The 15750-nt window shown below is 35.5% G+C and overlaps 1 protein-coding gene across 2 annotated transcripts in view; it reads right to left on the bottom strand.

Annotated features, from left to right (window-relative positions):
* The window catches only part of LOC145786178 (sushi, von Willebrand factor type A, EGF and pentraxin domain-containing protein 1-like), an 85631-nt gene that overhangs the window by 49276 nt on the left and 20605 nt on the right, over positions 1 to 15750 (bottom strand). For both annotated transcript variants that reach the window (XM_082597826.1, XM_082597832.1), the window contains exons 13-20: positions 12361 to 12540; positions 11930 to 12106; positions 11581 to 11751; positions 8901 to 9077; positions 8349 to 8528; positions 7936 to 8112; positions 7509 to 7688; positions 4471 to 4647 (exon numbers count right to left, since the gene is read on the bottom strand). In XM_082597826.1, coding sequence (XP_082453952.1) covers positions 4471 to 4647; positions 7509 to 7688; positions 7936 to 8112; positions 8349 to 8528; positions 8901 to 9077; positions 11581 to 11751; positions 11930 to 12106; positions 12361 to 12540 — 1419 coding nt within the window. The remainder of the gene's footprint in view (positions 1 to 4470; positions 4648 to 7508; positions 7689 to 7935; positions 8113 to 8348; positions 8529 to 8900; positions 9078 to 11580; positions 11752 to 11929; positions 12107 to 12360; positions 12541 to 15750) is intronic.

Below are 15750 nucleotides of genomic sequence, written 5' to 3'. Positions count from 1 at the left end.
GCAAAAGCATAGATTGAAACCTTTTTTTAGCATACCGGGTAAGGTGAAAGCGTTCATGTTTTGTAGGTTAGCTTCTCTTTAGCATAAACTTTAAGAGTGAGGTACGATTGATTTTGAAGTCTGCCAATAACTAAACAAGACACATAAAATACTTTTTGTAATACTGGACTAGCTGAAAGTTTGGTTGATCTATTGATATATAAAGTATTTTTCTACATCTACTGGTATAACTTGCAAGGTAAAAGTCTTTTTTGAAGTGTCATAAGCTGCATTAAGGCTGTTGCACTTTTAGCTTAACGTTTTGGTTTTACAGGGTGTTTTCTTTTCTTAAGCTTAACTTCAAAGTGAATGTTACTGGTTTACAACTGGTAGTCTAGTTCTAGAATGGTGTAACCTTGCTATGTACCAAGATTTTATTCAGCATTTCATAAAGAAGATGTCTTGTTTGAACTAGCGACATTCTTGCTTTGAACATTTCAGATTTATAAACAAAACTCTCAAAGCGGAATTCTTTGAAATGGCTGACCATGGAGGTTTGTCAGAACCAAGCAAACTTTGCTTTGCCATTGAAGTACATTCGTTTACTATGATTACCAATGGTGCAGACGTGCTGCAAAAGTTTTGCAGATGTTCCAAACAAGGGAATGTTTTTCTCAAAGCTCTTTGCATAGTTTTTTATTTCAAAAGTTATGTTGAGCCAAATGTTAAACCTTGAATGTACCAGAAACCATGAAGCATATAATGCGATCTTTACTCATGTCTTTAATTGCTGTGGTAAGAACCAGATAAAGTGACCAGCAGGCCACAAGCTGAAGAACGACCACCAAAGGAAGTAAGGCAAACAATTTAAAAACTGACCTCAAAGGTCAGCAAGTAATAAGCGGACAGCGGACATTGAGTAGGCCATAAAAATGTTTGTCTTATTTGTAGCCTATTCCATTTCTGCAGTCATATTTTGTTTACTGCTAAAAAATTGTAAACAGTAAACAAAATAACATTTCTCATAGATTAATTCGCATTTCATTTTTAGCATTTACAATCCCGTAATTATAAATATCCCTGACTTTACAGAGGTAGCTATCAGCAAGTGTAACCAGCATACATTTAGATACCAGTATAATAAGTATTTTAGGACAGTTGCCAGGATTTTGTTTGTGATTTCAAATCGTTGCTGCTTTATATTTCATTTCTTTCATTCCAATCCAAGCAAAGATGAAGCTATAACTTGATAGACCTGTGTTTACTATAAGTTATATTTCTGCTGTGTTCTGTACACTGCTGGGTTGATCGTTGTTTATGAAGTTATAAAAGTTTAACTAGGTAGTATGATAGTTATTGTACAGTAAGCATTACAACATTTCATTAAGCACTAGTAACCTATGAAGGCTTTCTGAGTACTGCAAAGTTGTCAGTGAGTAATGAAGCTGATAGATCTTACCTAGAAACCTCTTAACTAGTGTTGCACTGTAAATATTGCTCCGTTTTGTTAAAGTTCATAGTAATTTTCTGATGTATATATGCTGTGATTCCTGTGAAGTAGTTGCAACATGTGATAAAGTTATTAAACTTCATCTACATAAGTCAGCATTCATGCCCATGCACCATTCCAATAACAGCTGTTTTTAGCATGTTCAATGGTGTTTGCATATGAAAAAAATAATTACATGTAGTAAAGTTAATTCAACAGTTAGATTACAGCAACTGCTGCTCATAATAATTGTGCTTCTTAAATTCAACAACCACAATGTTCCAAAAATAAAGCAATTAATAAAAAAAATGTTTTAGTGAAATATAGCACGATTAACAACAGGTTTCTAATAATAGTGTATCTTGTGTGAGTAGGCCTAGTTAATAAACCATGTACGCCATTCTGTGCTGTTATAATTTAACACTGTTCTGTTGTGAATTGAAAGTATATCACTAGATTGGTAACTACTGTTTTTATCATACTAAAGTTCCTGATTATGCACATTTGAGTTTTGAGTACACTTGAGTTTTCATATTAGCATTTTGAATGGGTAGGCTACTTGGGTAGCTTTTTGAAAGTATTGTAATGGTGAGTGGTTCAATCAATCAATCACTGGTTTATGTTTTTTTATAAAATATTACATCAAATGCACTGGTACACTACATAAAAGTGAGAGAGGAAGGAAGCGAAAGACCTTATGAGGTCACCAAGTCAGCCTCCACCCCAGTGATCCTATAAGGCAAAACATAATTACCACTTGGTGAAAGTGTTAAAATGTTGTTTGTTATGGCATTTGGGAATTCACTTTTTTTTTGCAGTTCTAAACTGTTTTGCTATGTTATGGCTATACATTTAAAAATAATAGGTTAGTGAAATTTCAAATGCCAATTGTAACTTTTGGAAAAAATTGCTTTCAAATGTAACTAACCAATTTAAAATTCTCATAATTTTGTCAATTCTTGTTCGATGTAAAAAATTGTATGAACTCAATGTGATAAGCAATTAAGCATGTCAAATTTTTATGCTAACTTCTACTATGTGATATAAGATCTGGGTTGAATGACCCCTACGCTTCATGACCGTTGCCAGTATGTTTAGAAATCGTTAACAATTTTGGCTTTCATTGCAAGCAAAGGTGTAGCAGTGTAGCACTGTAGCTATGACTTGATAGACTTGCGTTTGCTCTTATTTACATTTGTATTGTTTTCTCAACTGGTGAGAAAGTCTAGTGAAGTGAACCACCTTTCCATATCAGTGCAGTTAACATACACACTATATTATCATAAGTCTGCTTGCCGATAAGGGGCCCAAAATTATTTTGGCCCCGGGGCCCACCAAGGGCTTAACACAGCACTGGAGATGCAGATAGGCCTACAGTAAGCTCACCGTTGTACACGCTATCGAGATCTCACTTGTAACACGTAAGACCGATTTGCTAAGCTGAAGTACCATATTGCTTTGCTTCACTGAACAATTAACACCAATATTTATCTGCTTTTTCGTCTCGTGATCACCACGTTTAATTAGCTATTCTGCTTATTCTTGGTTAATTTTATTGCTTTGTATCCAACTTTGTTTCATCCTGCTTGAAGAACTGCATTGTTTGAGAGACATCGTTGAGCAGACGCTTGTTTTATCAGAATCATTCAAATGTTATATATTAGTATATTCGTACACAGTATGAGAACATTTTTACCCTCCAGATATATATCAACTGGAAATCATGCCCTGATAGGGTCAGAATTACCTCGTGTTTATTGCGATACAACACAAATAATTTGTGATATTCTGTGCTTTAAATTGTAGGCTATCTTTTTGGATGTATATTGCGCTGATGGGTCGGCACTATTGGAAAACGCATCATTTCATTTATTTATATCAGACAGGCATACAGTTAATACATCAATACTGTATGGAAAATTATCTCTTAGTCCGCAGTCCCAGTCCGAGGATAAAAATTCAATCAATCTTTCCCAGTCCGAGGATAAAAATTCAATCAATCAATCAATCAAAAAAACTAGACACGACTAAGTAGGATATCTTTTATAGAATGAGTGAGGTGATAAATGGTCACTCAGGGCCTTTGAGAAGTTAATTCGGTCTTGGTACGGTACCCATGACATTCCCGTACCTCTAGAAAAAGACACCGCTAAAACACTGTGCACGAAATAAAAACGGATTTGATGAAAATACAGTAAAGCAAACGAAATAAGCGTTATTTTTTTCAAGATTCCGAGCAGCATAAAAATGTTTTCGGCCCCAATCTTATCTCGAGCTCGTATCCAAAATTACCCTTTGAACCTTCTTGTTTTCTGTCACCCTACCTTGTTTAAACCGACAAAAACGTTTGTAGGTTATAACGTAATTTTTTTTAACCCAGACTTATTTCTGTATCACAAGTTGCAGCACAAAACAGAAACAAACACTAACAGTAGCCTATAAAGCCTGAAGTTAATTATATAATGGAAAAATAAAATTTTCGAAAATGGTTAGATTGTGCTGATATATCAACTAAGACAGAAGTGTTTTCAAATACATAATAATCATTCGCTATCTCCGCTTGCAGCGGATTGCGCATCAACATGGGTTACTTGACAGGATTCCATGTGATTTTATGAGCCGTACTGCTTCCATGCTGGCTCAAGGCAGATTGGAAGAGGGTGATATGTCACCAGATTACCCGATTAATCCTCACTGCGTTATGCAAGAAAGAACACAATCGGTACCCTTTTTAAAGTCTTTGGTATGACTCGACCTGGAATCGAACCCAGGGCTACCAGCACCAGAGCCGAAGGCGATAACCACTGAGTCACGGGTGCTTCAGATACATATTGTTCACTAAGAAAGAAATCGAAAAAGTTCATGCAAAACTAATCTTTAGTTTTCAGTGTGAATTCAGTTTTTGCTTAGTTCATTGTTGTGAGAATAGCGATGCTTTATTACATAGATCCAACGCAGTAGCCTACCAGTATTCATGGTAGTAGGCTATAACTGGTTCTTACTTCTACAGTTTGGTACATCATTGTCCCAAGAACTATCTTGCCGGCAAGTTGAATATTCTTTGCCGTGTCTTTGGAATGTCCGATCACAAAGGAACCTCGCTCTTTGACCAGGACACCACTGAGTGTTGTTACCTTCATAAGAACCATATGAAGGAGGGCTGCGGTGGCTACAAGCTCCTAAAAATCAATATTTTGTTGTTTAGGTATCATTTTTAACACAAACAAAAGTCTTTTATTTCGTACTACGTAACTTTTTCCTGACTGTGAACACCAGCCTACGTGCCTATATTACATCACTGCATGTGATAGCAATGTGGTTCAGAGGAACAGCGCTGTCCACCTCCACGTTCTTGCCAGCACTGCTGAATACCTATACACAAACGTATTTTTGTCATCGTTTCTGCCTCATATTTGTTACAATGGTAATGAAATGTCCTATATCATGTAGCATGGTTGTTATGTCTCATCTAATTGAAACATTTTAAAAGGTTCATATATTGAGTGAAGGTTCATACTATTGTTCATGCTCCCACTTTCATTTTACTATTTTTTGAAGATTTTACGTTTTTTGTTCTTTTACAAATCAGAATATGTCGTTCCGTAATAAGTCTTCATTTGTACTTAACATTGTTTTATTGCTCTTTTTCCTGGCGTTTGCACAATACGCAGAGACAGTTGAAACGCAAAAAAAAACTAAAATGAACCAAGTTTTAGGGAGTTGTGTGATGAATTAAGTAATTATATAAATCTGAGGGATAAATTCTATGTGATATAGTCAGCTTGCGGTGAGATGGCGCAGCGGATAAGGAGCTCGCTTTCTAATTATGCAATCTCGGTTCGACTCCCAGCTTAAGTTGGTTGTTGAAAAACACCGTTCACCTCTACCCAGGGTGTAATAAATTATATGTACAAAGTTGCTGAAGGAAGGGCGGCCGAGAGAAAGGGACTGGCCAGTGGCCATCCTACTCTCGTTGGTGCGGAATGCTTAGTATAGAGAACTTTATCTTTTTATCTTCCGATACTTGGATCAAGTATGGGCCTCACCTTTACCTTTTATAGTCAGCTATGGAACCTAGTGGTCAAGCTGCAAGTGCTTCTGGCCAACATGTGAACGAAAAGGTTTGTTTGATTTCGATCATACATAATTTTTCAATTTAGAAAAAAAAATAACTGAAATAGTAGTCCATACCTGATGTGACAATAGCATACACTGCCAAATTATTGTTCTCTGTGTTTGACTACGCTTCAAAACTTCAAATGAAGTGAATTTTCCCTTTATTTTTTAGACTAACTTTTTTGTAGTAAAGACTAAGCTGAGCGTTACTGTATGAATAATATTTAACTAAACCAACCTTTTTTTCTTTTTTAAACAATGTTACAACTATAATACCATGTCTGAAAAGTATTTGTCATGTTGTTTTTTGAAAATTATTTTTATTGAGCTTTAATTTTTGCTCAGTTATTGCTATTTTGGTTGGGGCAAAACAAATTAGTCATAGACGAAATGGTGAAAGGCTAATAAACATTTTGCTCCAATGGGTTAAAATGTTGAATTGTTAAAACAGAACGTGCACATACCACCTGTTACACCAAAATGTGCAGACCTTATGTATAGTTTGCAAGTTATCTTTTTACCAAAAGTCAGCTCACTTTAGTTTAAACCACAATCTAAAAATATATGTGTCTTGCAACATGCCTTGAAAAGAGCACGGCAAAAATTTGTGGCTGATTAACTTTGAAATCATGAATGTTGTCTTTATGAAGACAATTTTTGTCTGATACGTTTACATTTCATGATTGAATTTCAGTTCAGTATATTTGTTTTGTTAGGTAATAGACAAAGATATCTAAGACACAATAAACACAAATGATTTTGACAACAAATATGGCAGCAAATTAATTAAAATACAGATAATACACAATACTCGACATAATACATAACAGTAAAATAACAAAACAAGGCAACATAAAACATAAAAACTATACAAACAGGTAAGAAAATGATATAGTTTAGGAGTGATTATTGTACAAATCCTATAAAAACATTTGTATTTTTAATTTGGAAGTATTTAAAATGTTTTTTTTATTTATTTTTTGTTATTTGATTTCATTGTAACACTTCATTGACATATAATATCTTAGAATTCTTACCAAAGTTTGATGTTGTTGATGACAAATAAAAATCGTTCGTTTTGTTTTGACGAGTTCTTTAGGCCAATGGTGAATTTCATTTACAAAAACAAAGCAGCTAGCAAAGGCCCACGGCAGCATTTATTGCACATATTTTTGTGCATATTTTGTGCATAAACTTTGCAGTCTCTAAGTTAATAATATTTTTCATTCTGAGCACATTAAATTTATGTTAAAGAATAGTTGTATTTTTTTACCTTGACAAAAATAGACACAATTGCAAAAAATTGCTCTATAACACTTGAAATGGAGCAAGTAGTGTAGAATTTGCTCTTCCTTAATTTATAATCGAGTACTGAAGACAATAGATTTGTTTTACTTTTATGTGTCAATAACGTATTTTTGATAAAACATACACTGATCTGTTTTACCCCACTTAAGGGACAAAACCTTGACCTTTTATGACACATGGTGCAGTTGCAACACCAGTTAAAAATAAAATTCAATTTTTTTTCAGCTAACTTTTTTCAGGAAACCTTATCACGGTTCGATAAAAACTTGGAATTTTTAACCTTTTATAAAGGTATAAACAATAAAACCAAAATGTGACCAGTCTTGCCACACACCTACAATCATTAACATCATGCTAGGAAGTTGATTAAGATTGACTTTTTTGTATTCCAGTCCCATTATTATGTTCGAATATTCATCATTCGACAAAAGTAATGAACACATTATTCGGTCACTGCAAAGCATTTCTGTTCTTGTAACTAATCACCAGCAAGACCCAAATTTAGCTTGGAGCGACTGCCTTAAATATTTTTAGGTTAAATTTTGAGGTCAAGTTTATAAGCTTAATCCAATACACCACATATGAGCGACTTAGCTTGTTACTGCAAAGAGCTCACTTTTGCACGTTGGCGGTTGGGTCCAGCCTGTGTGTCTACAATAAGCAACCGGATCTCCGTCAAGGCAATATCCAACGTTGCAAATGTATCTCACAGATTCATCTTGATTGTATCGAGACTTGTCCGGGGGAGTTGACACAACAGATCCGTATTGTGGGTCCTCCGGACGACTGCACACCTCTTCAAAAAAAGTGCATGGTTTTTAGTCTTCAAAAACCTTCTTAATATTTGTGTAATTTTCATTCTCACGAAAATTAGACCACAAGAATTTAGTTTTGCAAAATAGTAGACAAAGAAATCATGTGCGTTATACTCAACACACTCCTCTCTCTTTTTTGGTTTGTTTGTAAAGTTGAAGGAACGGCGTACTTCATGTTCGTGAGCTCATGCTTTCTTTAATAAAATAAAAAATTCATCAAAAATTTACTTTTGCACATTGGAACGTCACTGGCCCAAGTGCCGTCTGCTCTGCAGGAGGAATAACGATCTCCAACCATTTGGAAAGTAGCATCACATGCAAACTCAGCTCTTTGTTCCGGACACCAAATTCTTCCTTCTCCTCTGTAGGATCCGTAACTTGGTGGTTCTCGGAAAGGACATCCTCCTACACACGGATTTAAAGTTACCGGTAGTGAAAGGGGTGCTAACGTTAAATTAAGAGAAAAACTTTATTTTAATAAGAAAAGCACTTTATCCAAAAACGTATTAACAACAAAAATATGGTACTCAAACATCCGATAAAGTTTGACACAGAGGAAGATCTGGCCTTAAACCTACAACAACACGAAAATCAAAAGAGCAAAATTGATATGAATTAAGAACTTAAACAAATATACTTACTTCTGCATGTAGGTTCACTTGCCCATCCGGTATGTAGACACGTCACATCCGAGTCACCATTAAGGCAATACCCAGTGAAGCAATTGTAACTTAAAGACTCGTCTTGACTAAATCTGGATTTTACTCTTGGAGTTGAGAGGATGAATCCGTTGGAAGGATCAGACGGTCGTACGCATATTTCTATACAATGAAACTCGTATAAAAAAAAATTATCAAACGTGCTAAAAATGATTCTAACATTGTAAGTAAAGTGGGCTCCGTATGTGTTACTAAGATTTTGGAAAACTTTTTTATGAGCAAATAGATTACACAAAGCAAAAAATGTTGTGGCAAAAGAGCTAACTTTTTTCACGTTTTTTTTTTTTTTATTTCGTTTACTGAAGGCTCCTCAATCCTCATCCTTCTTGAAGAAAGCAGATCATCAAACTAAACGTTGATCAATATCAGAATCAAATCCGATAGCTTAGAAGATAAACGTGATGAGAATATTGTGTCAACTCGTTAGAATATTGAATAAAATATACATAGAATATTCCGTTAAAGTTTACTTACTTCTGCAAATGGGAACACTACTGAGCCACTTTCCTTCTCCACTACAAGTGGAATATTCATCGCCAACGCGCTGGAAAGTATCATCGCATTGAAATCTAGCTCTGTGTCCAGGGCACCATATGGTGTTATCACCATAATAGGAACCATATGAAGGTGCCGGTCGATGTGCGCATGTTTCTAAAAACATAAACGTTGTAAGAACAAAGATAATTTTTACGTTAACTTTTTTTTAGATGACCATACGATACACATACAATCACACGTAATTCAAATTTAAGTAAGAAAAAAATTGTACTTTGTGAGAAAAAATGGTTATTGCAGGTTGCAGCATGAAGTTATGCTAAAGCAGAGGAAATGTTAAAAATATAACAATAAGTAAAATCACTGTAGGCTACAAAATAGAGTTATAATATCCTTTTCTTTTAGCAAAATTTGAGTATAAAATGATGTTAAAGATTGCCTACATGAATTGTTTATTCAAGATTCCTGTATTTTATTGTCCATTCTTTTTAATATAGGGCAGTGGTTCCCAACCTTTTTTTCCTTTGCTGGCCCATTTTTGTTGCACAAAAATTCTGTTGCCTATTAATTTGTTATGCAAGGGAAAAACTACAAAGTAGGCTTGAAAAAATAAAAACAAAACAGCAGATCATATTTCAAAGCAGATTCTTTATCCAACCGAGGATTAGTGAGTAGCTTATAGGCCTACTTCTATTGAACATTATTGGCCAACTTGTAGTTACAGTGATTCTAAACATTCGTGCTGTATCCCTCTTTAGAAAGTCTCAATTCCTTGCCACAGTAATTCACAAAAAGAATACTAACAACGGATTTGCAAAAGTTCAAGTAGGCTACCGCTTTCTTTCTGTTGATTGAAAATAAGTGCAAGCTGGTTGAAAATATGTCGTTAGCCACGGTATAAACTGATTATAGAGAAACAATATTGCAGTCGTGTAGTAAATACTCACAATTTCAAAAAAATGGATTTTGTACAGCAGCCTATATGAAATTGTGATGACTAGCAAGCAAATATAAGAGCGCCGTAACCAGAAAAGCCGCTTTTGCCACTTTTGTAGTTTTTATGCCATATGGCATTATGCAACTGTTTTCTAAGAAAATGTGTGGGGATAAAAATTCTTTACAGTTAGGTAGGTATGTTCAGCAGTGAACTTATAGTCCAGCGTGGTCCAAATACTTTTGACTTACGGGCCACTTTACAAAAACGTGACAACTTGCGGGCCATTTCCAATAAAATGATAGTGAGTGAGTAATCGAAATTGTTAAACAATAACAAACAGAAATTTATTGCAAATCTCTATTAGTGAGATGCCTGTGGTCGAGGTTTCTCTGATACTATCGTTTCTACATCAATTACGATGTTAGTGGTAGCAAGTCGGAGACTATCTTCTAGTGTTTCGTTTATCATTCGATTTCTGTTTTTAGACTTGACTTGCTTCATTCTAGAAAATGTACTCTCACACATGTATGTACTTCCAAACATTGAGTGCATTTTTATTGCAAAATTTTTCAGGTTGGTAAATTTATCCTTGCTGACTAATTTCCAGAAGCTGAAGCACTCTGAGCTTTCATTTTTCCTTGACAGCATGAATTAGTTGCACTGAAGCTCGCAGAGTTCGAGCTGAAGTTCTGGTAGCTGTGTTTCCACATTAACATCCATAGGATGGTTATACAAATGGAGATCAGGTTTTAATCTGTCAAAATCTTTAAATCTATTGTCAAATTCACAAGATAAATCCTTAATATTTTTCACAAAACGGGAGCATTCCACTTCATAATCATCTACCACAAGTGCATGCAAAGAATCAAAGTGTGAAAGATCGTTATTTTTCAAGTATATAGCAAAAAGGCGCAGCTTCCTCTGGAAAGCTTCAATGTGTCCAACTAAACGTGAAATAGTTTGCTTTCGCCCCTGCAAATTTAGGTTTAACACATTCAAGTGCATAATCATGTCTGCAAGGAAAGCAAGATTGCACAGGACGTTTTTGTCGCATAAATGAGTTTGGTACATTTGTGTTTCACCCAATTGTTCTGTTTGAAGAATGATAGTATTTCCTTCCGAAGACCAAAGAAGTGTTGCAGTAGCCTACTTTTCCAGCACTAAGCCATCTGACATTTGTATAAAGTGGGAAATCATTGAATTCTGCATTTAACTCTTCTAGAAACGTAATAAATGATTGAAACAGTATAAGCCCTGCCGTCTACAACTTTGAATTAAATTTTTGACACTTTTTATCCAAATGTTATAGATGTTCTAATTGAAATTACTTTCTGTGACATAAATACAAATTAAATCAATACTGTGAAAGCTCACGGGCGCATGCAGCCCGCACGCCTGTAGTTGGACCACGCTGACTTAAACAATTATATTGGTATGTCAAGTCAATTTATTTCGTTTCAATAGCGCCACATATTAACAAACAAGCAAATATAAAATTAACTATAGTGACACATATAAAAGTAGATTTTTCAATAAATTTAGCAAATTTTCAAATAGATTTGTGGCCCACCTCAAAATGTTTAAATGACCCATGATTTACTGGTTGAGAACCGCTGATCTATGGTCTACACTCTACAATTGGCAATATTGTGTCATAAAAGTCACATCGGCTATAATGCATTTCAAACTAAAAATTCATTTTATAAAGTGTAACAAGTTTACTTCGACAAACTGGAGCATCTTCCCAGCCTCTGTGTCGACAATGTATGCGACTGTTGCCATAGAGACAGTAACCAGGATTACATCGGTAGGTGACGTATTCGTCTTCATTGTAGTTGTCTTTACTAGCAACAACTTCACCGTTTTCTGGATTCGGAGGTCGGCTGCAAACCTCTACAACATATTAAGAAAGTGGTTGAATGAAATCCTATTTATCGTTCAGAGAGGATGTTGTAAAGATTGCCAATAGTTCCATACAATAGCTGTAAAACTGCGAGAACCGTCCAAAAAGGTTCTCATTTTTAAGATTACTACTCACAATATATTCTAATTTTGCATTCTGTTTACTTACTACTGCAACTTGGAACATTGCTGTTCCATTTCCCATTGTTTTGACAAGTAGAGTATTCACTTCCAACTCTTCGGAAGGTTGGATTGCATCGGTATCTGGCTCTGCGACCTGGACACCAACTTCTATTGTTTCCGTAGTATGAACCATATCGTGGAGGATTGCGGTGTGGGCATGCTTCTGCAAATTTATTGGCAGTTTGTATCTTAATGTTTTTAAGAAAAATCACAAAGCAAGCATTGAAGCATAGCTAGGATAGCAAATTGTAGCAATGAGAACTTGGAAATAAAGTAATTGCCAGAGGAGAAATCCTTGGACAAAATAATAAGGAGGAATGAGATAAGTGCGAAAGACCTCTTCAAAACGAGGATGATGTCAAGAAGAATGTTATTTTAATGGTTAGGATAAAATACTACTTCAAAGTGATGCCTTACTTCTGCAAGTTGCTGGATCATCAAATCCTCTGTGTGTGCAAACAACATCAGCGTTGCCATAGCGACAATAACCTGGGTTACACTGGTAGCTGACAGATTCATTTTCTGCAAAGCTGTTCTTACGTTCCGGGTCAGACACCACATAACCGTTTTGAGGATTGGCCGGGCGATCACAAATCTCTGGAGAAATAATATTTCATTTGTTTATTTGCGTTATTGTCAAGCTATCGAGTCTAAAACAATGCACTGCAAGGTCATTGTTGCCAGTGCCGTTTGAGCACCATCTCGCTCCCCCTGAAATCCACTAATGGGCCTCTATGTTTAGTGATTGCTCTTTAAAATATGACCACAAAGAGTCTACAGCGGAAATCTCTTTCAATGTGGAAAAAATTACATTTATCTTTTTAGCAAAGAGTAAACAACTTTTAAGATTTTATAGAAAAAAAAAAAATTAATAGGCTATGCCGACAATGCAGAAAAAGAAAAAAGTTGGGAAAGGACCAGAGTTTTAACAAAATAAAATTTATAACGTAAATGAAAAATACAATGCAAAACTTCATGTCCAAATAAATGAAACGGAAAGGGAGTGAGGGGCTTGACGCCAGAAAATTTTGACAAATATAATCTTGTTTTTGGTCACTGTTAATCTACCATTTCAAACTTCTTTTATTCACAACCACAGAAGGATTTCAATAATTTATTTCTTGAAAGTTCAATAGCCTAGTGTGTTGTAGCCTTTCAGCAGGCTAGAACTTCGAAAATTTTACCTGAAGTGTCTCCATCTTCACAGATAACATTTTTACTTCATTACCTATCCCGATGTGCATTGGAATTTATCAATTTGTGTATAATTAATTAACTGGGCTATTTGAGTGAGTAGTGTTTACTTCGAAATATTGCATCATTTTGTTAGTTTTTTTAGTCACAAAAAAGTTTTCACTCTCTTTCCTTAACGACACTTGCTCAAAATCGTCGAGATAAACGAAATGTGGTTGAGCGAGCGAAGCGACCGAAAAAGCCTTTCAAAAATGAAAAAATAAACCGTACAATTTTAAGCCGAAAAACACTGCACGAACTAAATATGAGTGAGCTCCTAGCTAGATGTAGGCCTCCAGTCGGGGGTTTGCAAAGCAGTAAATACAGCCTTAGCCTACATGATTTAATTATCTATTGATTATCGAGCTTCTGTAGTAGTTTTTTATTTTTATAAACAGCCAAAAAACATTAAACAAACCAAAATGAGTTGGCCCCTAATCAGACTCCCCCGGCCGGGAGTACGAGGGGCGGTTAACACGGCTCTGATTGTTGCTTGTACAAAATTTCATCTTCTCTTTTATTTTTCACACATGAAGCCTATATATTTTAGTATTGTCACGGTTTCTTTCTATCTCTTACCAGGAAAAAGATTTGGAAAGGTTCAATGACATAGTTTAATGTAATATTACCGAAAGGCAGTCAATTAAATGTCGAATAGTTCTACTGGTGAAATGATAATGAAAATTCTTGAAAGACTTTGACGAAGGACGTTTCTCAAATAACTCTAATTTCGAACACAATTTATATCAGCACCAATTCTCATCTACTTGTATTCAATTACTTTAAATCGCAATCAACAATAATCTCTGCACTCAGGGCCCACAAGAGGGGGAGACAACCGGTGCATTGCACCGGGGCCCGGTGAGTTCAAGGGGGCCCGACAAAATGTCTAAATTCACGCGATAAAAAGATTGATTTCAACGATTTTGCATAAGATAATGTTTTTTATATTAGCTTCGTATTTTGATTGGGCCCCCTCATGGGCATGCCCTTTTTTAGAACAACAAAATTTTCAATTTTTTCCGTTCAGGGGGCCCGATAAAATGTTTAAATTTGCGTGTTAAGGTCAATTTCGCATAAAATGTTTTTATATTATGAAGTTGGTATTTCTTATATAAAGTTGGTATTTCTTAATGTCATGAACAATAGCAATGCACTCATCCTAAGTTTGCTCCCCTACTCTCTGCAGATTTCAAGGTCAGAAATGGTATTGTATTTTTATCTTCGAAATGGCTGATTTTACGCACTTGTTGCCATGGTTACAATCAGGTGTTGCCAGAGTTATGATTAAAGTTAGGAAGGGTTAAGGTAAAAGGGTTAGAGTTAGGAATAAGGTTAGGGTTTTGATTTTTCCCAGGACTAAAAAAAATTTCCAAAATACAAGTTTTTGTTTTCAACAGCTATAAACTTTTCCTCAAATTAGGGCAGAATTCCATATCTGGCAACGCTATTAAGTAATATAGCCAAATATAGCCACAGCATTTTATCTTTGTGTATAACTATAGTGTGTAGGGGAGACCGGGGATAGTTCGGACGCGGGGATACCTCGGATAAGGCATTTGACGTCACAGTAGAGTATTGTTAAATCACGTTTACCAAAGCTTTGTGGCTCCATTACAAATCAGGATAAAGTTTGCAAGTATGTCTGGTTTTCTTAGAAAGTTGAGGCCGAAAAAGTAATTTTATCAGTGATATCAAGATTTTAAAATTGTACGTGTAAGGTCATAATTCCGTTGCAGTTAACCAAAACAAACTTTTTATTGATTGAGGTTGTAGTTAGAAAGCTATACTCAGATAAGCAAGTGATAATTTTGACCAGCAGTTAATCAGGTGGCCATATTTTCTTCATTTACCTGTAGTCACGTGGTCGGGGATACTTCGGATTCAATGGCCGAAGTATCCCCGTGGAAAAAATCAAACTTAAACAAAATCTTATTTTCAGATCTTTTGAATAATTTATTGGATTTTAAAGACATCATAGTTCGAACATATAAAAGAAAAACAAATATTCTGTATTAACTGTCAAATCAACTCAAAATGTCTGCATAAAATTGCTGTCCGAGATGACCCCAGGCACGTCCGAAATTACCCCGGTACCGGGGTGACTTCGGACATTTGAGGACCATAGAAATTATGCTTTTTATAAGCATTTCCGGTTTTCTGAAACAAACGATACTCCTACCCTTTTTTGGCAAAGCTTTAAGGTTTACAACAAAATAACATTTACGAACTTGCTGTGTAATTTAAAAAAAATATGGGCTGTTTTCAAAAAATCGTCCGAGCTATCCCCGGTCTCCCCTATCTGTGAATTTAAAGTCATATTTACAATAGTGCATTCTTTGTGAAATAATGGAGTGTTAATACTTTAACCCAATTTATACTTTGTAAGAACGCGCACCGCAAATTTTGCTTGTGATTTGTGAGATATCACGCGACATGTCGCGCTGGGGGGCCCGGCAGCAACATCTGCACCGGGGCCCGGCAGGGCTCTTGGAGGCCCTGTCTGCACTTATTACCAATCTACAACTCATAACACAACTCTCATAATCAACTCATAATAATAATTAGGCAAAT

Source organism: Aplidium turbinatum, chromosome 2 (genome assembly GCF_918807975.1).
Source record: "Aplidium turbinatum chromosome 2, kaAplTurb1.1, whole genome shotgun sequence".
In the NCBI taxonomy this organism is placed as follows: Eukaryota; Metazoa; Chordata; class Ascidiacea; order Aplousobranchia; family Polyclinidae; genus Aplidium; species Aplidium turbinatum.
Note: the sequence above shows the minus strand (reverse complement) of the source record. Positions and strands in the feature narration are given on the sequence as shown.